Here is a 21,518-nt window from a genome sequence, read left to right on the forward strand (position 1 = left end):
CAAATGTTCCATTTTAAAGCTCCTCATTGGCGCTTACTTTGAAAACACCATCTTGAGCATTCAGCTCTCTGTTTGTTGCAGATGACAGCGAACAGAGCGCAAATACTTTGTTGCACAAGGCACACGCAGAGTACATAATTAATTAAATTGCAATCACTTTGAGTTATGTAGCCCTGGCTTTTTTGGACTAAAATGCTGCCATCATCACACAGAAATACTTCAAAATAAAAGCTCAATTTAAATGAAAATAAGTATGACAGAAATATATCACTATTTTAAAGTTATGTAATATTCACTGTATTACTACTAATACTAATACAAATAAATCAATGGTAATTGTATTATATTCAAGCAATATCTCACATCTGTAATGCTCTGTTATGCAGCATTTTATTTGACAAAATATAACTCCAGTGTTGTATTTTGGATTGTGCTGTGAGGTTCTGTATATAGGCACTTCATTTGATAAAAGTAATACAACATTATGTTGAAAATGAACTGGTGTATATTCATTTGATTAAAGTTTTAATGAATTATTTTTTTATCACCAATTTGATTATACAATTGAAATAATCTGTTTATATGGAGTTCAGAAAAAAAAAAAAACAGTTATCGGATTCGGTATTGGCGAGTATCAGAAAGAAAGTATCGTTACTCGTATTCATTCTCAAAAAAATGGTACAGGGACATCCCTACTATTAACTGTCATTGTATGGAATAAAAAACTGAAACTCAATTCATATGGCTTTAAATGAGGTGTTAGCTAAATTACTTAAGAAAAGTAATCCACTACAAATTACTAATTACTTCTATAAAAGTTGTAATCAGATTGCATTACTAATTACTTTTCATTTAAGTTACTTTCTAAAACACTTTTGACAAAAGTTTTAGTTTTTTTGCCAATTCAAAATACTGTCTTAATTTCCACCTCGTTCTTTGTCGCACGCAAGTCATACACATAGCGTATGCCCTTTAGCTGTCAAAGAAATGCAAACATACATATTTTAGAAATGTGTAACGCAAGTAATGTACTTAAAATTAATTAAATGAAAGTCAGTAACTGTAATCTGATTGCTAGAAATTACAATGTAATGTGTTACACTACTTTTTGACCAAAAAATAATTAGATTACAGTAACTTTGTAATCAGATTACAACCAACACTGTGGGATAACATGAGGGTAAATAAATTATGACAGAATTTTAATTTTATGTTGAACTGTTGCTTCTATAATTTGAACCAATGTACTGGTATGTAACGTACTGTAGGTCTGAGAAAAAAACTGATGGTGCTGTTAGCCATTTCCCAAGATGCATTTGTGTTTATCGATGGATGGAGTAAAGCAGTCATGGTAAGGGAAGGGAGAGTGAGAGCAGAGTGTGAGAGGGCTAAATACAAGGGGGTGGTAGAATTTCTTTACCAGTTGGTGGATGAGTGAGTGCACAAAGATAACAGCGAGAGTTCAGCTTGTCACCTCCCTGTCATTCATCAACCCTGCTTGCACACAACGTAAGAGAGGAGAAGAGAGAAAAAGAGTGCTAACTGCAGCTCCTGTGGCCCTGGGCTTCCAGAAAATGGTTCCTTTAGCTGTGTTCAACCCTCATTTCCTCTGGAGAACTTGGTTCGGCTCAACTATACCGCATTGCTTGATTACTTCTAGAACTTGTGCTCTATAATGTGTGTTAATGGTTCATGTTAATGGCCCATTTTGCATGTATGTCATACTCGGCGGGCTGCTTGCGGCTGCTGTATGATTTAGTGCAGATAAAATCGCTAATTCATTTGACAGTGGCAATCTTAAATTAATCTGGTTCCTGAGAGACATTAAAAGCTAAATGAGTGGTCGTTTTGAGAATGGCTCTATTGATCTGGGTAATGGTTTTGAATTAAATTTGCCGTTTGGGCAAAGGTTGACAGAATGCTTGTGCTCCTCCTGTGATCTAAAATCTCAAGAAAAGGAGGCCAACATGATGAATTTATTAAGTGTGTGTGTGTGTGTGTGTGTGTGTGTGTGTGTGTGTGTGTGGCGGTGCGTGCATGCGTGTTAAGGAATAAATCATTAGTAAATTAATGGCGGAAGGCATGAAGAGTAAAGTGGTAGAAACAGGAAGTGAGATGGAGTCTTTTGCTCCACGGTTTCTCACAAGTCTCAAGCATGGTGACGCATTTACAGTAGGTCATATCACACGATCTGGACATTCACTGTGTGCACACACACACACACACACACACATATATCAACTACTTGCAAAATGTAGTCACATTATTTGAAGGGGTGGAGGCCCTGTTTGAAGGCCCCATGAAATCGCTTAACAATGTTTTTTGTTTTCCTGTGTTTTTCTTCCTGACACTGGAAATTGGCCTAGTCTCTTTATAATTTCTTCTCCAAGACATTAATGAGAGTTCATGAGAGTGAAATATCACACAATTTGTTGCAATAGACTGTATTTTAGCATTGTAGGCAACATTTGTAACAGTATAGCAACAGTAAACATACACAGTTTTAACAAGCACAGATAAATACAGATACCCTTTGCTATGCTCCGCCCCCTTGGTTACAGTTGCTCGTTCTGACAAGCTCTACAGAACTCCCCATAGGAATGAATGGGAGATTGCCGTGAACGGCACAATTATTTGCTAAATATTTTCATAAACGCAATGGATAATATTATTACATGGGCTAGAATGAAGAGTGACATTATAAAACATATTTAGCTGACCTTTTTTGTAAAATAAATTGTTAAATTACATAATAATTTTATTGAAAACAGTGTAGACTGTGGATCAGAATTGAGGCAAACGATTATTACAGTCACTTGAAAAGAGAAAAGTGTCATTTAATAGTGATTACATATCTCATAACATTTGTGAAAGTAAAAAGGGCTGCTTATAACATCTCATAACACACTCATTTTGATGCTGTGAACTCTTTATTTACTATCACCTGGATCATTTACATTTACATTTATGCATTTGGCAGATGCTTTTATCCAAAGCAACTTACAGTGCACTTATTACAGGGACAATCCCCCCGGAGTAACCTGGAGTTAAGTGCCTTGCTCAAGGACACAATGGTGGTGGCTGTGGGGATTGAACTAGCGACCTTTTTGATTAACTGTTATGTGCTTTAGCCCACTACGCCACCATCACTCCAATACCTATCATCAATACCTAAATTAATGAAAGTTAAGTTATTAGCTTTAATTTACATTGGAGCAAATGTAGGTGTCCATTTGCGAATGAGGAATGACACACTTTATTCCATAGAATGCTATTCTCCATATTGATTTAAATATTTTAGAAGAAAGAAAAAGCACTACGTGTATCTTCTGTAGGTACCTTGTGTCACAATTACAAGTGACCCAGCAACAAAGTGTTTTTTATTTATTTTTTCATTTTATATTTTTACAAAACTACCCAAACATACCACTGGCTCTCATTATAAAAAAGCAAGCGCTTGTCAGAGAAATGGTGGCGGGGCAACAGTTGCTAAGACTGGATTGGTCAGAAATGCTTTTAAGGCGGGGCTTAGCGAATGGTCAATTGATTTGACAATGGAAATCTTAATTTAAGCTGGCTTCTCCATAAACTAACATCTAATGGGGTTTTAGGTTCACCTTTACCTTGCATTCTGAGGCACTCTAAAGACAAATCTTTTTAAGTAATAATTTTCAATGATGTTTTTTAAAGAAACTGCTCAGTGAGGACTCTTAAGACACTAAAGACATTACAGCATCATTTTCTGTAAAGCTGCTTTGAAACGGTGTATTGTAAAAAGTGCTACGCAAATAATGACTTGACTATTATTTATCATATTTAAAATTTGTATTTGATATTTACATTATCATTCTAAAGCTCATTCTATATGTGTACAGCTTTGATTACAATGCCACATCAGAAGTAATTTCTTAATTTGTATCAGAAGTACACATAAAAGCATACAATGTAATAATGTAAAAGAAGGACATACCTGTTCAATCATGCAAGCTCTGCTGAGTGTCATGTCACTGCTTCAATAAATGGATCTGAGAAAATAGCAAAACACGATTCAATGTTCAAAGATGTATGTCCTGCGCATTTACTTAAAAAAACACTTGAAAAACAGTGCAGATGTACACAAAAATACGTTAATTGTGAACAGCCCCAAACTGTGAGTGAGAGCATGTGCGCCAAACAAGTTGTGTTAAAATTAAAAGATAATATTATATAGCAAATAATGTTGGCAATATTTTAATTCATTATGTATCGGCAAAATATCTATAATAATAGGAATAATTTATATATTTTTTCCCTAATTACAAACCTGAACTTACAAACCTGAACCCAAAGTTATACGTGGAATAACTGACCCAAACCTGGCCACCAAACCCAACAGATTGTCGTATCCTGGTTGGGTAGCAGAGCTCTTCTTGGGGCAGGGCATATTGAAGGGCTTATTCCTTCAAAAATAGCCAGTAGCCTTTTATTTATGTCACAGATGTGAACCATTTACTACTTTATATACTACATGCAATTGCTAGTCAGAAGTAGAAATTGTGTGATCTACAGTAAATGTATGTTTGTGTGTGTCCCTCTATGTCCAGGGCCACACACACTACAGGCTGAGAGGCCTCTGGGGCAAACGCTTAGGCAGTATCTCCATGCCAACGCAAACTCCTCATTTATTTCATTCTTTATTCTCATCAAATTCATGTCTCCATGGCAACATGAGTTTGCATTTCTCTCCCTGTTCCTTTTTCTCTCTTTCTCTTAGAGAATTATGGCGCAAAGAACCAGCATAGATCTTCAGGCCATCCATGTTTCATGTAGACTCTCGTGTTTCATTCCCTTAGATGTACACAGCTGTAATTGTGTCAGTTCGATCAGTTAATTATGGCTCGAGCATTACGTCTAGCTGTTGACATCAAGGGATTAAGCCCAGCAAGTGCAAGCTGCAGTTGCACTGTGTTATTAGTAGCTATGGCTGTATGAATCAGCTATGGATTACTGTTTGTATATCCTCTATGTGGGAGAAAACTGTTGCGTCTGCTTACATGCTTCATCCAACTCAGTTCATCAGTACTTTCTCTTCTCTCTCTCTCTCTCTCTCTCTCTCTCTCTCTCTCTCTCTCTGCTGCCTTCTTTGCAGTGTGTGGTGACATTCATGGCCAGTTCTTTGACCTTATGAAGCTGTTTGAGGTGGGAGGCTCACCAGCCACGACACGTTACCTCTTCCTGGGCGACTACGTGGACCGGGGTTACTTCAGTATTGAGGTAAGAGGAGATTTTTGTTTTGCCATTGGACCAAACAAAATTATCAGTTTTAAGAAATAATCTATGCAAAAATAAATATTCTATCACAATTTATTCAACCTTATGTCGTTCCAAACCTTTATGACTTTTTTCTTCCGTAGAACACAAAACAAGAAATTTAGAAGTTTGTATTGGTTGCTCTTTTCCATGCAATTGCAATAAATATTGACCAGAGCTTTCAAGCTTAAAAAAAAAAGATGCAAAAGCACCTTAAAGGTATCATTAAAGTGGTTCATATGTCTTGTGGGCTATATTCCAAGTCTTCCAAAGTCACATCATATGCTTTGGAAGAAACAGATGAAATTTAAATTGCTATTCATTGAAAATCTTGACATCCTATGGTGTCAAATTAATATCAACAGAGCTTAAATTTGAAAAAGCCTCAGAATTCGTGATCATGAAAAAATATTTAATTTGAGTGTAATTTGATGTTATTAAAATTGTTTGATGTTAATTTAAAATATTTGAAATAGAGCTGTCAGAATGAATGCGTTAATGCATGCAATTATTTTAAAAAGTTGAACGCATTAATTTATCTTAATCGTGATTAATGCGTTTACCGTTAATACAACATAAACAAGCATAAACACTGGTTGAACCTTTGCAATGTGTCCGCCCGGTGTCATTACACTGACGTACACTTTACAACACACACAACAGTGATTCAGTGTCAGTAATAAAAGGCTAGAGAAAGGACCTTGTAATAAAGGTTCAGGTTAGGCAGATAAATGAGGAAGCGGGAACCGGTTTCCACAGTTCACGTGAGTCTATTTTATTCACAAATAACCAGCAATCACTGTACAGCTTCACTCAAACATAAGACGGCTTTTCATCGCCACTCAAATAAACAGTCCGCTTTTCAGCTTCACATAACACAAGACTGTCAGGGGACAGACACGAAAATTCTGGTCTGACTGTCTCTGTCCTCTCTCTGAACTGGCCATCTTTATATATCCCCTGACTCTCACAGTGAACATAGAGGTGGTAATTAGTCACATTTTATCTCAGGTGGATGTCCTTACTGCTTTCTGTATCCCCAGACGGGTGCTCGACTAGGCCCTCACCTCCGTAGACCTCTTAACGCTATTTAATGTACAAAACAAGCCCAGATGGGACTTGTGAGAGAAATCAACTATTTTTCAGCCTATGTATGGTGCATTTTAAGTACCACAGAAGTACGTAAATTCTTAATTATCAAAAAAACACAGAATGAGATTTTTTTATCTGCAAGCACTTTTCAAAGTGGTGGTTGGTGCTACCCTGGATCATGAAGGTGGCTTCACAATTACTTTAGCAAAGCTGATAGCAACAGTTTGCCGGCTGATTAATATTGTGGATGATGAGGGTTTAAGAGATTTAATGCCAATCATCAAAGACTAGATCTTTCAATTAGTCAAACACTCAATTAGATTTTGGGTAACGTTTAATTATACTTGAATTGGTGCTATTTTAGTGCAATTCTATATTTATACTGTGGAAGTCTTTGTTTGAAAATTAAAGTAAATTAAGAATAATATTGTTACATATTGGGTTTCTTTCTTTCCTGAGATGAAAATAAATGCATTTTGACATGGAAAGAGGTATTTAGTGTCAAATTTCAGCACTTTTTAATATCTGCGATTAATCACAAATTAAAAAATGTATCATCTGACAACACTAATTTGAAAGTATTCTGTGTGGATTCATCTCTTAGAAATTGGGGTTCTGAAATTCAGGTTTTTATTATAACCTGATGGATTTCAGGTCGTAAAATTCAGGTCTCAATGTTCCGGCTGCTATTCCAGTTGGGAAATTCAGGTTGCAATGAAGAGCAATCACTTGAATATTAAAAACTTGAATTTCACAACCCGAATTAAAAGGCGGTGAATTTGTTTAAAAGCGAAAAAGTAAAACATTTTATCTCCTTTTTAAGATCATGAATTTGGTGGCTTTTTCAAATTCAAGCTTTGATGATATAATTATGATACCAAAAAATCCACTCTAGCTCTCAATGTCAGCAATGTCAGATTTGTGACCGTTGTGTGAAATTTTCAACTGATTCATTGAAAAAATCTGATTCAAAAGAACAATTTGTTCTTGAATCCGAGATTGCTACTTTCCTCATAATCTCTCATGAAAATGTCTCTCTCATTAACTTCTTGTTTATAGACTTTTTATTAGAAATAAAGTAATATCACATGAGCAAGAGTGCTGTTATACTAAATATTTGCTGAGATTTACTGCGACACTGGGCCTAATTCCTACAGCCAATCACAATGATACAGTATATCAATATATGATACATTTTTACCACAGTCTCTGGTAATTCTAGAGTATTCCTTTAAAAAGATAATAAAGTGGCAAATTCTGTCACACATTTTAGGCAAAAAAAAAAAAAAAAGAATTAGCCAACCGTAAGCACTGTACACTGACATCCTTTGACATGTTCAATTTCTGCCATCTTTGACTTCAGGCCATGATTAGCCCTCTCAACATTAACTGAATGCTCAATTAAATCACTCATGCAGTTTTTCTTCCTTGTTAAACGTCATGGTTACCGTTGTAACCTCCGTTCCCGATGGAAGGAATGAGACGTTGTGTCGATTGTCGACACAAGGGGTCTCTTCTGAAAGCCTCGCGTACCTCTGAACTTGAGAAAGGGCCAATGTCAAGTTGGCAGACAGAATTAGCATGCCCTGCCCCCGGACATATGGGTGTAAAGGGGAGCGGGCGAGCGAATGTCAGACAGGTTTTCACTGAGGAGCCGAGAATACGGTAACAGCGCATTTCAGTGGTAGGGATAGTGACATAGCAAGGGGAACACAATGTCTCATTCCTTCCATCGGGTAACGGAGGTTACAATGGTAACCATGACGTTCCCCTTCTGTCACTCACTCGTGTCGATTGTAGTGACACAAGGGGTCCCACTTCAAAACGCCATGCACTAACCCGTGTTACGTGGCTGCCAAACCAGGTGCAAGCAGGCTGTTTCGTGCTAGAAGCAGCTGGGTCATCTGCACGTAACCCTCCCCAACGCCCCCAATAAAAGGTGTCATATACTCTTAGGTTCCAGTACCTGTACTGGAACAGGCAACATGACTTGTATGTCAGCCAGCCGGACAGCCGTGCCTTTTCTCTCCCTACGTTTCTCGTCATAGAGTAAAAAGCGGCTGGGGCTTTCTTAACGCTACAGATGCGTCGGGGAAGGCGTCCTTTCCCGTTCCTATTCTTTCAGGGGGAAAAGGCCCTGTGTAGAAAATGACCTGCCAAGACTGGGGGGAGGCAACTTGTGGCTAATACACACAGGGGTTTTCAAGCCACCCATGGACATGGTGCGGTGGTAGATCCTGCCTGACAAGGGAGGAGTTGCTACAGACATGGCAACCGGGGGGCAGCGAGGACTGCCCAAGTGAGACGTGGGTCCTGCCAGCGGGGGGACCGTACCATGTAAAATACATCACAGGGAGTTGGCTGAAGAGGGAACTATGCCTGTGGAGCCCTTGTGGTTGGTCTGGCGGCGAATTCTTCCGCTGAATCAGTGGCCATAGGGCTAGGGAGGAAGAGCATCCAGGAAGCGAGAGCTTGCTGGCTCACCTGGGAAAGAAGGATCAGCTTGGTGAAGGGCGTAAGGTGAAAGCGGACCACCCAGTCGGTAACGAGATTAAGTACCTATTAATTTGCCCCGCCAACACCCTTCCTCCCTTGGTGGGTCATGGATGACTGGCATTACAAAGTGGGTCGCAGTGGACAAAAGGTTGAGAAACTCTGATTTAGCCAGCCTGGTTGTGTCTCAGTTTGTGCGTGTGCGTGTGCCATAGGCGGAAATCGCGGGGGGGTCAGGACCTCCCCATCTGTGGGTTGTCCCCCCTAAAATATCATTAAAATATGCGTATTGTAAATAATATAATGATATATTCTTAAAATAATTGTTTAAGAATTAAAATAATACAAATGCAAACGGGGCAACAACAAAACAAACCTTGGTGTCCCCTTCAAAAATTGCTCTTGAGAATTGTTATGTTTATTGTCCCCCCCAACATTTTGATGAAATTTTCGCCCCGGTGTGTGCGTGTGCGTGTGTGTGTGTGTGTGTGTGTGTGTGTGCTTGTGTGCTTGTGTGCAGAGGTGTAGTGGTAAAAAAAGAGGTGGGTAAACTATAAATTCTGGTGGACCACGACGTGGTCACCCGGTAAGGTGGGCCACTGCCTACCGGTGTATGTGTATCCTGATGACATCGCTATAGGCTATCATTTGATGGTACTACCAAGGGTATCACTGGTTGTTCCCTCATAGGTCACACATTCAATTCATACATTAATGTAAGTTCTTGTTAAAGAGACCCAAGAAGGAATAATATGGTTGAAATCTATAAAGTTTACTAAATGACAAAATAGAGAGAACAAAAATATTTAAGAGAGATAGAGAGGGAGGCTTATATCCAGGGCTTTCAATGCAATGCACTTGTACATAATGATTAGGGATTTGGGATTATTTTCATAGTCGATTAATCTGTTGAATATTTTCTCGATTAATCAATTAGTTGTTTGGTCTATAATATGTCAGAACAATGTGGATCAGTGTTTCCCAAAAGCCCAGGAGGATGACGTCCTCAAATGTCTCGTTTTGTCCACAACTCAAAGATATTCAGTTTACTGTCACAGAGGAGAGAAGACAGAACATATTCACATTTAACAAGCTGGAATCAAAGAATTTTTGCCCGCCTCAATATCAACGCTGACCGCCACACATTGATTTTCGATTTATTTTTAATTTTTTACTAAGCCTATTTAAAATCGTATTTGATTGCAGAGAGCCGTAGCGCATTCGCGCAGCACTAGGCTACCTCTCGCTCATCCCTCTCTCTCTCTCTCTCTCTCTCTCTCTCTCTCTCTCTCTCTCTCGCGCTCTCTCTCCGTCATGGAACACCGCTGCATAAATCTGTCCAACACAGCACTGTCAGTTATTACTTATTAGCCAGCATGCAAGGAGCCTAGCTAATAAGGAGAGCTAAGTTATTGTTAGAATACAGCTGGATTTTTGAGGTCAGCATGCTGTATATAGCTGGTAGTAGTCAATATCGATGCACGCGCATGGGAAACACTGGCAGCAGCGCATTATGAAAGACTTCGTCTTAGGTTTAACAACCTATGAAACTAATAATGAACAATATGAAACTAAAACGACATAAGCGTAATTTAAAATGGCTTAGGAACTATCTATTTAGAGGTGGATAAACGCAATTTAGAGGTGGATAAACCCACTTTGGAGGTGGGTAAACGCTTTTTCCGAATTTTGGGAGGTGGGTAAACGGCGTTTACGTGCGTTTAGCCTCCACTACATCCCTGCTTGTGTGTGTGTGTGCGCGCGTGTGTGTGTGTGTGTGTGTGTGTGTGTGTGTGTGTGTGTGTGTGTGTGTGTATCTCATGATGTGGCCATATGTTACAGATCTACTTTCTTTCTCTCTATCTCTCTGTTTAGTGTGTTCTGTACCTCTGGTCACTGAAAATCCTCTACCCAAAGACGCTTTTTTTACTGAGAGGAAATCATGAATGTAGACATTTGACAGAATATTTCACCTTCAAACAAGAATGTGAGTATTCTCCTTGTGCATGCATACTGTCTGTTGTATCATACTGAAATATATAGTTAGAGCTGAACAGTGTAAGTTTTGCGCCGCAAAAGGAATTACGAAAATAAACCTTCTTTTCAAACACCTTTCCAAATGCACCCCATCTGCTGTTGATTGAGAAAAAAATAGTCCTGCCCCCAACTTAAGCCATTGAGTCAATGTTGTTGTGTCGGACTGGAGGGGTTGCTCAAAACAAACACAGAAATTCTTATAGCACCACAGAGACAGTGTTTAAAGTTTTCGAGAAAATTAACCTACAGATTGCTTACTTTTAAGTTGTTTCTGCATATTAAGCTGGCATAGAAGAAAGTATTTTAAAACATAAAAAGTTACACACTTGAGCTTTAATTCATTAGAACTGTGGCTTAGCAGTTAGCTAACAAGATCTGTCACCTTGAATATTTGTGCTCATGCGGGGAATGGGAGTTTGAGTGTGGATCTCGTAATTCTTTTGATTGCTTTCCCTCTTCTATCATTCCCTGTCATCTTTTTACAATTCATATTCAATAAATAAATAACAAAAAGCCCTCTCCCAAATATAGTTAATACTATGCTAATATGACTTAGTAGTCAGTTTTCCATTACTAATAGAGCAGAGCTTTGGTGCTCTATCAAAATTCATAACAATTTATTTAAAAAGTAATAATAAAGAACTTTGTCAATTGTATAATAGTTTTTGATGATGGTAGTTATGTGATTATCCATTCCTGTCCTGTACATCAGTGAAAATAATCAAACCAGAATATTAGAGAGGTGACTTAACTTTTTCAGAAGCCTTTTTTTCCCATTCAATTTCTCCATAGTGATTTTAAATAATTATTCAACAAAGAGTTCTAAGCCATGAACCAAACCAACCAGCTCCGAGATAAACCACAGTATCACACACTTTGAATTAAACAAAAAAGCATTTAAAATCAGAGAACAAGTCAAAGTTAAAAGACTGTGTACTTAATTTAATGTATTATTCTGTGTTCAATACAAGTTAAGCTCAATCGACAGCATTTGTGGTGCAATGGTGATTACCACAAAAAAATGTCAACACGTCCCTCCTTTTCTTAAAAAAAAAAAATATATATATATATATATATATATACATATATAGGTCACACTGAAGCACTTACAGTTGAAGTGAATGGGGCTAATTTTTGGAGGGTTTAAAGACAAAAAATTTATTTTAATTTTATAAAACATTTTTATGTTAAAAACGTATGTCATGTTTTTAGGATTTATAGCGTTACGTCATCATGGAAGCTAAGTTGTAAAATGTTTAAAATTTAACACACTAAAATCATGTTAATATGCATTTTCTTTACGTTTTGTGGCTATACTTTTGAAATAGTGAGTATTTTAACGTTTACGGATTGGCCCCATTCATTTCCATTGTAAATGCCTCACTATAACACAGATTTATTTATTTATTTTTTAAGAAAAGGAGGGATATGTCTAAATAAATTCTTTGTGGTAATCTATATTATAACATAAATGTTGTTGTTGAACAAAACTTGTATTGAACCTGGAATATTCCTTTAATGAGTGAATTAACTACACATTCCATGAAGCATTGCGAATGACGTAATTGATCAAATATAAAATGATTGACATGGAGTCATTGATTATAAGTATAAAAACAATACAGACCTATATTAAAGTTTACTACAAAATATTTATATATATATAACAGTTTGAGTGTGTAGGTAGACCGTCTCAATTTCATGATTCACAATGTTTCATGAGAGTGGCCATTTTCAAGTTAACAGCAAATTCTTTGACTGGTGGATCTTTCTTCAGGATTATGGGTAGTGTAGTTTTTCTCCAGAAATTTGGCTATTAAACACGATTTTTAGAAAAAGAAGTTCAAGCTTTTAAAGAAGCATATATCATCGCTTAACAATCGCTGAGCTCATGGTAGGTCTGTTTCAAAAGTAGGTCTGTGTCATTTTCTTTATAGAGAAAATAAGTGAGTTTTCCATCCAGAAATCTACTTTTATTCTCTATATAGCACAAATCCTCAGATCACTGTTTCTTTCAGTATCTATTCTTCACGAAAGGAAAATTCATGAAATTCTTTCCATTTAAAACAAGTAAAGGTTTATAATGCTGAACTATAGGGAGGGGGTATGGTGCAGGACATGGAGTATGAGGTAATGCTTCAGAGTGGAGCCTTCCCATGAGGCTGAGTCGTGCAACACAGAGACAGGTGAGGTGGGAGCGAGGGGTGCGGTTGACGGCAAAATATTTCTGTGTCTCCTCCGCTGACCTATCACCATGGTTACAAATTCTTTTGAGAGGCAGCGTATTGAGACATAATGAGAATAGGACACGTGTCGACACACTGAGAAAAAAAACCTTACACGTCTGGAGGCACTGTTTACTTTGTGTGCGAGTGACGCACTGAAACACATGGGGGCGACCGGTCGGTCCCAGTAGGAACCTAATGAAGGCAGAGGAAAAACATGATAAGGTTATAAGTGCTGTTATAACAAAATAGCTGCACATTAAACTCAAATATGGGAAATATTTTAATATCAATAAATTACACACATCACCTTTAACATTGTTAATTATTTGCTGTCTTACTTTCTTCTGTTGCCTTTGTACTCACTTGCTATCTCTCTGTCCCTTGCTGTGTATCAGGTAAAATCAAGTATTCAGAGCAGGTTTATGATTCCTGTATGGATGCTTTTGACTGTCTGCCCTTGGCAGCCCTCATGAACCAACAGTTCCTGTGTGTCCACGGTGGCCTGTCCCCAGAAGTACAGACCTTAGACGACATAAAGAAGGTACTGCCGAGCCATGCATGAACAACAGTGATGTGTGTGGGAGGAGTGACATTTCATGCATGGCCACAGAAAAGCAGTATATGTGTGTGTTTTTCTGTATTTGGTATGATATTTGTGTCTCTGTGGCCTAGTTGGACCGGTTCAAGGAGCCCCCAGCGTTCGGGCCTATGTGTGATTTGTTGTGGTCTGATCCCCTGGAGGACTTTGGCAATGAAAAGAGCCAGGAGTTCTTCAGCCACAACACAGTCAGAGGCTGCTCATACTTCTACAGGTAGGCAGATTTTATGTGTGTTTTGTTTGTTAATATGTTTGAAATCATGGCACAAGAGGGAAGTTGGGTAATTTTGATACTAAATTCTCCCAGTGTTTGATGTACTGTAAATAATTGTATATATCTTTCAGAACCTAAAACTTCCTCCCCAGACCAAAAAGAGCATTTATTGAAACTAAGCTGCACAAATGATTAATAAATGCTAAAAAAAAAAAAAAAAAGGATATTTCAGATAGTTCATTCATCATTTACAAACCCTCATGTTGTTATAAACCTGTATGACTTTCTTTCTTCCATGGAAAACAAAAAGAGATGTTAGGCAGAATGTTAGCCTTAGTTACCATCAGTATTGAGTGTAATCTAATTACAAAGAAATGGTTTCAAAATGCAAAATGGTTATGAAAAACTATATTATGATGACCTAAAGGACCTAAAGGGAAATAAATACCGGTACTAAAAAGTGTATTATATGGCTTACTGTGCATTTTTGTCTCAGTGTGGGTATACTGTAATTGCTTTTGCATCACATGTTATGCTAATATATGAGCGTGTTTGTGTGTGTGTGTGTGTGTGTGTGTGTGTGTGTGAGTGAGAGAGAGAGAGAGAGAGAGAGTGAGTGGGAAAGAGAGAGAGAGGAAAGCTGAGACGATGAGGGCTGTTGGGTCTCTCCAGGTGTTCAGGGCTGCCCTCTGCTCTGAATGTGTCAAGCAACAACCTTTTAATTTTTCACATACTGAAAATTTGATGGAACAGTAGAAAGAGAGAATGTGTGAAAATGAGTTCGATTGTCTCTGAGGGAGCGAAAGTAAATATCTGTATTTGTAGGTCTGTTATTATTTCTGTTGTTTTTTTTTTAGCATGCTTGCATTTATGTTGGTCTGAATAATATGAACAAAATTTGTCTGTCTGTCTGTCTATCTACAGTATCTATCACTTACTTTTCTGTCTGTCTATCTGTCTATCATTCTGTATGTCTGTCTGTCTGTCTGTCTATCACTTACCTTCCTGTCTGTCTATCTATCTATCTTCAGTGGCAATAAAACGTATGTGAACCGTTTGGAATTAGCTTGTTTTCAGCATTAAGTGGTCATAAAATGTGATCTCATTTTCATCAAAGTCACAAGTATAGACGAACACAATGTGTTCTATCTATCTATCTATCTATCTATCTATCTATCTATCTATCTATCTATCTATCTATCTATCTATCTATCTATCTATCTATCTATCTATCTATCTATCTCTATCTCTCTCTGTCTGGAACGTGAATAGTATGCAGTTTAACACATATGACGGATGACTGGACAGGACTCCAGGAAAGATCCAATAAATCCCATCATCACTCACCCCAGTTAGCCTGCCTTAACAAACACACACACACAGATAATTATGTGAAAAGCACTAAAATTCCTTCCCTCCCTAGCACACATTGATACATAAACATACCATTAATATAAACATACATGCGTGTAGAATATTTTCATCTAACCTTATAATACACACAATAACTTACAGCCCCATGGAATACCACAGGACACTGTTTGGAGTAAATGTCCTGGTTACATTTGTAACCTCCATTCCCTGATGGGGCTGATGTAGTGACACTTGGGGTTACTCTTGAGAGCCAGAGATGCCTCTGACCTTTGATAAAAGGCCAATGGGAATTGGTGAGTGGTATTTGCATGCCCCTCCCCAGGACATACGGGTATAAAGGAGGGGACGTGCATACTGCTCATTCAGGTTTTGTGCTGAGGAACCGAGAATAAGGTCCCGGCCATTTCAGCGGGAAGTTCAGCGTTGTGGCAGGAGGGACACAACGTCTCATTCCCTCCATCAGGGAACGGAGGTTACGAAAGTAACCAGGACATTCCCTATCTGTCACTCACTCAATGTTGTGTCGATTTAGTGACACTAGGGTTCCCCTACAAAAATGCCACAACTGGCTGAACTGGGTTACATGGATCGGTGGTGCGAGACAGGGAGACTGCTGTGTGCCGCTTAGCCAGCGCACCGGGCCGTCCCGTAACCTCCCCTGACGCAACTATGAGTGTCAAACAGCTCTTTAAGGACAAGTCGAGTACTCAGAAGGATGGGACAGGACTTGCAGAGTCTAATCGGAAATATGTCATGTGGAGAAGTCCCATGGTAGGTCCTAACCAATGTAGAGGATGCTCTATGAGCATGGAGACTGGGGCAGAGGGGTCTCTGTCCAAGGAAGACGCAGTTTGCCAACCGGGAAACTGAAAATACATAGCAAGGGGTTGCCTATGGGGAACCAGTGCATGCGGAGCACCTGTCCCAACACGGGGCGTAGTTAGCACAAGAACTGGGCTGGCAGTGAGTGTCTCCTCAAACTCATCTGCCACAGGGCTAGGAGGAAATCAACCACGGAACACATTTGTGAATACTGCTGGGAATCAACAATGCACATCTTCAACTCGAGGGAGGTGAAAGTTGCTAGGCACAAGCAGTACACAGATTGTAGAATCTCGCGAAGGTGTTGGGTGTAGCAAAACCTGCTGCTCTACAAATGTCAGCTATGGAGGCGCCACTGGTCAGAGCCCAGGAGGCCGCCACACTACTGGTGGAATGGGCTCGTAGCCCAGCAGGGGGGCAGCACATGCTGGGCCTGGTAGGCAACAGCTATGGCATCCCAGTGGGCGATCCTTTGTTTGGAGACAGTGCTTCCTTTCCACTGTCCACCAAAGCAGACAAAGAAATCCTGCTCAGAAATCCTAAAGCTCTGTGTGCAATCCAAATAGGTGCGCAAAGCATGCACCGGACACAGCAACCCTAAGGCTGGGGCAGTGCTTGCAGGTTCACCACCTGGTCCCTGAAAGGGGTCGTGGGAACCTTGGGCATATTGCCCGGTCGGGGTCTCAGGATTACGTGAGAGGAGATCAGACCAAACTCCAGGCACGTTTTGCTGACAGAGAACACTTGCAGGTCCCAACCCTCTTGATGGAGGTGAGCGCTATCAGGAGGGCAGTCTTCATGGAGAGTGCCTTAAGCTCTACTGGTAAATGGTATGCACTTATATAGTGCATTTTTTTTTAACCTTAGAGGTTACCAAAGCACTTTACACTGTTTCCCAATCACCCATTCACACACACACACTCATACACCAATGGTGGCAGAGCTGCCATGCAAGGCGCTAGCCTGCCATTGGGAGCAACTTGGGGTTCAGTGTCTTGCCCAAGGACACTTCGGCATGTGGAGTTGTGTGGGCCGGGAATCGAACCACCAACCCTGCGATTGGCAGCTGACCGCTCTACCAACTGAGCCACAGCCGTGGGCCAGTAGGGAGCAACTAGTGCGACCAGCTCCTCGTTCTCCCTGACCTTTCACAGGGTCTGTGCAAGTAGACTCACTGGGGTGAAAGCATACTTGCGAAGTCTAGGTGGCCAGGTCGTTCCAAGGGCTGAAGAGACGGCGACAGATCGTCATGGTTGCCACCATGCCCATATTGGGACTCGAGTTCGGAGCTAGTGCTGAAGCAATTTCATATGCATCAACCCAAGCGGTGTGGCCACTGTTGAGGATGCCATATGCCCCAGGAGCCCCTGAAAGTGTTTCAGTGGATCCGCAATCTTCTGTTTGAATGCCTTCAGACAGGCCTGGTATTTCTTTCGAAAGCATGCCGCGAACACAATGTTGCCATGTTTATGTCCTCGCAATGAGGACATGATGAATCCACGAAAGCTGTCTTGGCGTGGGCAGTGCCCAGGCATGAAAGACAGCGCACAGGCACGAAAGACAGCGATCATGGCCACCAGAAGGCGAGAGGTATCGACCGCAACCAGTAATAACACACAATTGGATGGGCATCTTCAAAAAGACGTTCCGATATGTGCCACTCTTTTAGAATATACTCTTTTTGTGAGGGAAAATGCTCTTTTGAAGTATACTCTTTTAGGATCTGCTGAGGCGGCCAGTGGCAATCTCTGCAGTGCACCCATACAGAGAGGGGAGAAAGCCGCTGTAATGCACCGTAAGGATCCAGCAGAGGTGAATGGAATGGTTTCTCAATGAAATAGTGACCGCTCGGCTCCAAAGAGAAAATCTGAATGAGCGGTATGCACGCCCCCTCCTTTATAACCGTATGTACAGGGGAGGGGCATGCAAATAACACTCGACAATTCCCATTGGCCTTTTATCAAAGATCAAAGGCGTCTCGGGCTCCAAAGAGTGACCCCTAGTGTCAATACATCGACACAACGTCGAGTGAGTGACAGATAGGGAACTGCAAATTTGGGCCATTCATTTGGAACCCAAGATTCATAAAACTCCTAATATCACCAAATTAATCTCCCCTTATTAGTCTGCGTGTGTGTGTGTGTGTGTGTGTGTGTGTGTGTGTGTGTGTGTGTGTGTGTGTGTGTGTGTGTGTGCGTGCCTGTGTGTGTGTGTGTGTGTTATTCAATAATGCTCAAATATTATTGAATAATGACAGCTAAACTGTATATTTGTTCCTGACAACCAAACTTGTATATTGAATGTAAAAGAATATGAATTTTTAGAACCTCAACCTTTTGTTTTGACTTGCTTTGGGGGTTTTCAATCCCTCTCATAATTTGCACTCAGAAAGAGTTTATTATAGAGGTGATTGCAATGTTTGCAAGAATTGGGAGCCAAGAGAGCTGTATTGACTTGACTTGACTTGACTTACAGAACATGTGCACACATTACTGAATTAACCACACACCATGCTGCATAGTCTAGCTAGGCACATACATACCCACACACATCTCTGTTATGCAAGGCTCACAGAAACAGTGTGTTTTAATCTGTGTTGTCAGTGTTTCTCAAGCTGCCCACCTCCCTGAATCACCATGTTGGAGTTTAATCAGGCCTCTTTTCATCCTTTCCATCCAATCACTCCATTTGTACCATTGTTTACTTGAATTCCTTTGTGCACATGCAAACTCTGTATGAATGAAGAGGTACATGTAATGTACCTGTACGAACGAAGAGGTTTAGCTGAATATGCTGGGCAAAGCTACAATATCTTCTTGATAGTTCAGCTGTAGAGATGACAAAATGACACATTTTCAAAATTGACTACTGGGATGCCTAAATGACTAGTCGACTAATCGATCTTGAATACAAGAAAGGTTCATAGAAGGGCTTTTACATAAGATGTGCTTGTATGTTCAAAGACAGCTAGACAGAGCCTAAAGGAATGGAACACAATACAGAGGTCTTAAGATGCGTTTAAATGGTTTACTTGATATTTTACTCCTGATCCAATTTTGATATGTAAATTCTGGGTATAGGCTGAAACAGATCCCAATCAATGTTTAGAAAGTGTTTAGAATCAGTTTAAAATATCTATACTTTTCTGTGTGGAACTGATTGGGGGCACTCTTTATGTGTAAAGAAACACATTTCTAATTAATTTCTTTAAAATTGAGCATTTGTTTAAAAAAATAAATAACAATTAGATACAGTGTAGCCTATTAAGAAAAACTTTGTTTACTTGTCTACTGGATAATGCAGCAGAAAAATGAACTGTAATTCCAGTGAAAGTCTTCAGTAGAAAAGAAGTCAGTTCTCTTTGCACATTGCTTTTTGTTCACTTTAGTTGTAATAGGATATCAATCCACTTTCCAATCACACAGTTATTTATTTGGAACCCATTCAACTTAAATATTATTAGAATTTATTAAATAATACTAATAATTCAATTTATTAGTAGTAGTAGTAGTATTAGAAGTACTAAATATTTTACTGTACACAAATACTATATTTCAGTTATAATTTCTTTCTTTAAAACCCTGGCAGAACACTACAGGAAGACTTTTGTTTGTATGCTTGTAGGCTAGTTCAAAGTATTTTAATTCACTTTTCATCCGGATTTTGGTCAAATGCTCCTCCGCTGCTGTTCTCAATGGATGTTACAAGCAAACTGAACTATTGAGCATCTACATCTGAGATGGAGTTTATGTTTAGCAATCAGATATTGCTCGCCACTCTGAAAGCTAAAAATAGCAGCACATTATGAGCCCAGCCTGTTGTATGAGCGTGTCAACAGAACAGCGCTCATTCAGTGAAGTGTGCTGCACATGCAGACTGTATATTTATCTATTAAACGCATTTTGAGTATTTTAATAAAATGCACAAGTCATATGGACTACTGTAATGGTGCTTTTATGTTTTTTGTTGTCATTTTTGAAGCTTAACAGTAAAGACCATTACACTGTTGGACCGTGCTTGTCGGACTGATACCCAATCTGGTTAAAAACCTCATAATCAGAGCCGATGTCACAATAGGATCGGTGCATCCCCTATTGTGACATTGATTTTATGACCATTATGTACATTTCACCCCCAAATTCTCATTACTGCAATGCAAGAAAAGCCATTAAGATATTTTCATTACAGCAACGTTAAAAAAATAAAGTTATATTATTTAAATTGTAATGTATTTGTACATCATAGTAGTACCTCCTTGGAACTGTCTTTTATTGATTTGTTTTGTTGATTTAAAATTTTTATTTTAAAATTAATTTAATTTGCAACAGCATTTTTTTACTGCAATACTGTTACAATAATGAGAATACGCATTGAAAACAATTGGAATGGTAAAATAAAATGGCCAGACGTTTCACAATAATGAGAATTGCAGGGAAGAATATGATTATGTGTCCAGAAGATAATGTCATAATGCAAAAATCTTCATGGTTCTATTATGTAAGCTCAATTTTATTTCCCCTTCTGTCGCTCTCTCCACGTTGTGTCAGAGAAGCGACACTAGGGGTCTCTCTTGAGCGCCGATATTCACCTCTGATCTATGAAAAAAGGCCAATGAGAAGTTGGCAGCCGGTATTTGCATGTCCTGCCCTCGGACATACAGGTATTTAAGCGGCGCAAATACGGGAGTTCATTCAGAAAATTTCTTCTGAGCCGATGGTCATGCATGCAGTCTGCTGCGAGTTACACACCAAGTTCCCTTTTAAATCCTCTGACTCTCTGCATGCTGTTGGACTTTATGGTGCACAACAGCGGCTTTCTCCTTCGTGCACGGCTGTGCATTCTTGCCCCTGGGCGCTTCGACAGCGCAGACAACTCGAAAGAGTTATTCTAAAAGAGTAATTTCGCTCTGAAAGAGCAAAACACAGCGGCGTTGAACTTCCTTTTCAGGACGCGTCTTTTTTAAAGACGTGTTTCCGCCCCTGTGTAGTTTCTGGATGCGTTGATTCTCCCCACCTCTGACGGTCATAAAAACTGCCTTGCTTTCCTGGGTTGCGATCACACGCAGGCAGCGTTTTTCTGAATAGTCTATGTTTTCAGTACGAGAACATAGCCATGACAGCATTGCGGTCGTAGGCTTTTTCTTGTAGTGAGAGAAAGCCACTTCAGCCGCGTGCCTCGCCTCCTTCCTACGGGATTGAGGCAGGCGCCGCGGGCGATGAAAACGATCTGGGGACAATTACGGGCTCCGTTTCGCCGGGTGAACCCCCTCGAAACCCCCCGCCTCCCCGGCACGCTTGCTTGTTTCCGTCCGAGTTCGGGATGTGCATTCTCTCCAATGGGTTATGTTTTCAGTGTGAGAACATAACCGCGG

General features: G+C 39.6%; 1 protein-coding gene across 1 annotated transcript in view; it reads left to right on the forward strand.

Moving 5' to 3' along the window:
* The window catches only part of ppp3ca (protein phosphatase 3, catalytic subunit, alpha isozyme), an 81,806-nt gene that overhangs the window by 38,972 nt on the left and 21,316 nt on the right, over positions 1-21,518 (forward strand). Inside the window, exons 3-6 of the mRNA XM_052104208.1 lie at positions 5,129-5,253; positions 10,750-10,861; positions 13,535-13,680; positions 13,812-13,951. Coding sequence (XP_051960168.1) covers positions 5,129-5,253; positions 10,750-10,861; positions 13,535-13,680; positions 13,812-13,951 — 523 coding nt within the window. The remainder of the gene's footprint in view (positions 1-5,128; positions 5,254-10,749; positions 10,862-13,534; positions 13,681-13,811; positions 13,952-21,518) is intronic.

Source organism: Xyrauchen texanus, chromosome 34 (assembly GCF_025860055.1).
Source record: "Xyrauchen texanus isolate HMW12.3.18 chromosome 34, RBS_HiC_50CHRs, whole genome shotgun sequence".
In the NCBI taxonomy this organism is placed as follows: Eukaryota; Metazoa; Chordata; class Actinopteri; order Cypriniformes; family Catostomidae; genus Xyrauchen; species Xyrauchen texanus.